Below are 4,674 nucleotides of genomic sequence, written 5' to 3' on the forward strand. Positions count from 1 at the left end.
GCTCATCCTGGTGAAGAACTGATGGGATCTGAAGGGTTCTCTGACCTCGTTAGTGGAGGACTGACAGATTCCAGAGGCTGCTGCTAATTAGCATCCAGCTGCTGTTCTATCATGAACTGGAGGTGGGAAGTTGGACCGTGAAACTGAAAAGATTCTGATCAACAGGAGTCCCTGGTGTTCATTGTGGCTGTGGGTGCTGGCTCACTGCGGTGGCTGCTACACAAAACACCATCTTCCCTCCCTGACAAACTACAGAAGCCACATCTCAACAAAGGCTTCCTTCATCAATTCAGTCTTTTTTTTTTAAAGCAAATTTATCCAACATTTAGCAGCTCCAGGGTTCAATATCTGGGTTTGCTGCTTGCTTTTAGTCATTTATGACAGAGAGTGAAGTCTGCGACTTCTGGACATGGAAAAAAGAACCTGAACCCGTCCTGTTGGGCTGTGGGCAGCAGGGGTGAGAGTTCCTCCGTCCTGCATTTTGTCGACTAAACAAGATGAGCTCTCATAAAGCCGGGAGGCTGAGCAGGTGGCCCCGGGTCAGGGTGCAGCTTTGGCCTCAGCTGAGGCTCCACACTTGTTTTAGTTCATCACTGCACAGAAGGAACACACACTGAAGAAGATCGATCAAAGACTCAACCTGGGTCGATGTCGCCATCATTGTGCACCGACATGTGATCTACAGGTGATTCTGGACTGAGAAGTGAGCGAGGTGAGGCGTGTGCGCGACCCTCCAGAGTTCCTCAGCGACCCCCCGCGGATCTCCGGAGGCGTGAGAGTTCTCGGGACTCCTCGGGAAACTTCAGTAGAGGAAGTGTGTCAGCCCATGTTAGGAAGTGTTCCTCAGTCAGCCGGAGAGCTCGGGCGGTCGGCGGCAGCAGCAGAGGCAGCATGGCTCAGGCGAAGATCCAGGCCAAGCTCAGCGAGGGGACCTGCAGCAAGTTCAGCCGGACGCTGTCGATGGCCGACCGAGCCGGACAACTGCTGGAGAGTCTGGACCAGCTGGAGGCGAGGTAACTGTCGGCGGCCGGGTGTGTGTGTGTGTGTGAGAGAGGGAGAGAGTGTGTCGGTCAACTTTGAGGTGGAACACACTTTTAAATATTCTTAAAGTCAAAATAAGAGCGATAACTTCGTACAGCTGGAACCAAATACTGCAGTAGAGAAACAGTGAGGCTGTAAATGGACTGTGTGTGTGTGTGTGTGTGTGTGTGTTAGGGTGGAAGCACTGCGCGAGGCAGCATCGGCCATGGAGCAGGAGAGAGAGAGCATCCTGGAAATGATTCAATCTCTCCAGAACAGCCAGGACATGCGCAACATCTGCTCGGGTGAGGCCACGCGCGCGCACACACACACACACACACACACACAGGCTCGCGCGCTCGTTGTCATGCTCCGGGTTTCACTGTTACATTGTGATCGGATGAGGTTTTGCTTCTGAGTGCTCTCAGGTGACGTCACCGTGGGTGTAATGGAGAGCTGTCGGCCTCCGCCCAGGTGGGAGTGTGTGGAGTCCTCCCTCACACACTCGCGGCGCGGTACATCCCAGCTGATGCTTTCAGGGACGCGGCTCAGTGACAGGAACTCTGAACGTTACTGCGTCAACAGTTTACGCGTGTACGAAATATGAATATCAAATAAACTTGTTTCATATCCATAACTGCTGCTGGGCATCAGCAAGCAGCCAAGCCTGTCAATCATTCATCAGGACTAACCTACGTCACATGGATGGGCTCAACCACACCAGCTTCTACTACCCTGGAATATAGAGCCTCTCTCTCTCTCTCTCTCACACACACACACACACAGGTTGGTGTAGCTATCCTTATTAGGACATTCCATTGAGTTCCATTCATGTGAATATCCTAACCCAAACCCTAATCTTAATCCTAACCAATTGATGCCTCACCTCAACCTCAAACTAACTGCAGTTTACACCTTCACTCTAACTTTGACCAGGAGTTCATAGATTAAGTTCTGCCACATCAGGACCGGTCTTTGGTCCCCATGAGGACTAGGGGTCCTGATAGGGTTAGGGTTTATATCAGACAAGGTCTCCAAAAGATAAAACCAAGTACACACACGTACACACACACACACACACACACACACACACACACACACACACACACACACACACACACACAGGGTGGGGGCAAGTGCAGCTTTAGAGAATCGGCACCGTTAGGCCGGAACTGACTGACTGGAATTCTCTCCAGTTCACCAGTTCTTTGACCAGTCACCAGATGTCACGCATCGACACCTTCAAAAAGAAGAAGAAGTGAAGTGTGACTGATGTGGACGAGCTCACTCAGCTCCACTCGGCAGGAGCAGAACCGTTTCAAACCTGGGCCTCCTCTTGTTGGATCAGGCTCTAAATGCTGGTTTTGATCTATCGCCCAGTTCATTAGTCTCGATTCATTCTGGTCTGGATGACGACACACGACGTCCATCAGGTGTGATGAGAACATCTTGTGCGTCTCTGTTGTCGTGTATCTGCAGGGGAGAGAGAGGAGTTGACGTTGACAGCCAACCGTCTGATGGGCCGGACGCTGTCGGTGGAGATCTCCGTGGGTGTGATCAGAAACCCCCAGCAGGAGGACGCGCTGCGCAAGGCCACGTCTATCATTGATGAAAATGTTAAAAAGATACTGGACGACATGGACGGCGGCAGGAAGCGGCTGCTGGCCCTGCACTCGGCCTGCGTGAGCGAGGCGCCACCCGTGCCCATCGACCAGAAGTTTCAGGCCATCGTGATCAGCTGCGCTCTGGAGGACCAGAAGAAGATCAAGCGGCGGCTGGAGACGTTGCTGAGGAACGTTCAGAATGCTGAGAGGAACATCAAGATCATGGATCACCAGAAATGGGAGGAGCCCAAAGCCAACGGCGGCCAGTGACAGCCGCCACCAAGCCCAGTATGTGTGACGTCACTAACCTCACCAGTAACTAGTTGTCTTACCTATGAAGCACCGAGACCACGTCACACGGCAGGTTCTCGCGGTACCAGCGAGCGCCACAGAAGGCACACGTGTATTTCAGTATGTGTGTGTTTAAGATTCACAGGAAAGGTTCCGAGCTCACGATCTATTTTTAAGGCCCACTGCTGACCAACGACTCACCGTGAAGTCCCTCTGATGTGGTGGATGTGTGGTGACGGCGATACCAGTCACGTGACGTGCTGGAAGTCTGGCCCCAGCAGCTGCGCTGGAGGAACCAAATTAAACTTGAGAAAATGTTCCTTCCAAGCTCCCGATGACAGGTGTGTTGAGTCCACCAGACGTTTGGTGCTAAAAACAAACCAGAACAGATTTGGTTCGGCGCTGCTCAGCGAGAGAGCGCGACAGCCTCAGGAGGAGCCAGTCGCGCGCTTCCTTGAGGTCACGCCGAACAGGAAGTGTTCCGGTGAGTTTGTTTTTATCTCCAACCAACGTCTATGTGGATTATCGATCATACGGCTGGACTGAGAAGACCTGGATTACAGAAGATGAGCTGGAGAGTTTGTAAAGGGATGTTCTCAAGTAGTTTAGCTGCTGTTAGCCGCCAGTCTCCATTAGCTTCAAGTCAAACACACGTGTCTGGTTCCTCCTGCATGCTGGAGTCACAAGAAGGGATGCAGGGGAGAGAAACACCTTGGTGAGCTCCAGACTCCTGTTTGGTAGTTTTCCAGACCGGAGCTTCCTGTCAGCCAGCCGCTGTGGGCTCCTCCTCTTCCTCTGAAGGCTCCACCAATCAGACTGAGGATATTTGCTCCCATTTGCACGAAAGTGTGTTTAAATAAAAACAGTGTTAAACAAATGTTTTGTAGAGATGTGTCGTGTTGCTGTAACAGTGCCGCTGTCATCAAGCATCCATCAGCACCTTGATGCAGCTCCACATTCCACATAAACTGATTGGATCCCTCCATCCATCCATCATCCCTCCATCCATCATCCCTCCATCCATCATCCCTCCATCTTCTCCCTCTCCTCCTGTTGAGGGTGGTGGGGGTGGAGCCTATCCCAGCAGCCTTCCCCCTGGACAGGTCACCAGTCCATGGCAGGGCCAACACATAGAGACAAACAACCATTGGCTCTCCCAGCCACGCCTACGGTCAATTTAGAGTCTGGATTAACCTGGTCCCTCTTGATGACTTTGGACTGTGGAGGAAGCTGGAGTACCAGAGAGAACCCAGCAGGAACAGGGAGAACATGGAGACTCACCCAGAAAGACCCCGTGCTGCAGCCGGGGCTCCACCCACAACCTTCTTGCTGGGGGCCACAGGGAGGACCACTGCTCCACCCTCAACCTTCTTGCTGGGGGCCACAGGGAGGACCACTGCTCCACCCACAACCTTCTTGATGGGGGCCACAGTGAGGACCACTGCTCCACCGGGCCGCCCCAAACTGATTGGCTATCGCTGGTTAAAGGTCCAAGCCTGAAGCACATTTCAGGCCATAAGTGAGGACTCAACATTGAAAAATTCAAGTCCCATCAATGTTGTAATAAATAGGACACCATTTTATCCCCGAAGGCAGACTTCAACTCAGGGTTCTCCTTTTCTGATACTCCTGCTGTGTCGCCCTATTGGCTCATCGGCTGCCTCCTTCAGGTGGCAGCGGTCGGGAACGTGCACTGTTGGGAAAGTCTAGATTTTGATTTGGCGACAATGACGGGTCTGGTGAGCCTTCTGGTTTTTGA

The 4,674-nt window shown here is 52.4% G+C and overlaps 1 protein-coding gene across 1 annotated transcript; it reads left to right on the top strand.

Moving 5' to 3' along the window:
* The first annotated feature begins 19 nt into the window (after positions 1 to 19).
* On the top strand, positions 20 to 3,792 carry bag2 (BCL2 associated athanogene 2). The gene is made up of 3 exons (XM_086181210.1): positions 20 to 1,013; positions 1,216 to 1,325; positions 2,500 to 3,792. The coding sequence occupies exons 1-3, from the start codon at positions 892 to 894 to the stop codon at positions 2,892 to 2,894; spliced, it is 627 nt and encodes a 208-aa protein (XP_086037336.1). The 5' UTR covers positions 20 to 891; the 3' UTR covers positions 2,895 to 3,792.
* The last annotated feature ends 882 nt before the right edge of the window (positions 3,793 to 4,674 follow it).

Source organism: Aulostomus chinensis, chromosome 16, assembly GCF_037954235.1.
Source record: "Aulostomus chinensis isolate RoL2024-O1b breed Wild chromosome 16, RoL_Achi_v1.0, whole genome shotgun sequence".
In the NCBI taxonomy this organism is placed as follows: Eukaryota; Metazoa; Chordata; class Actinopteri; order Syngnathiformes; family Aulostomidae; genus Aulostomus; species Aulostomus chinensis.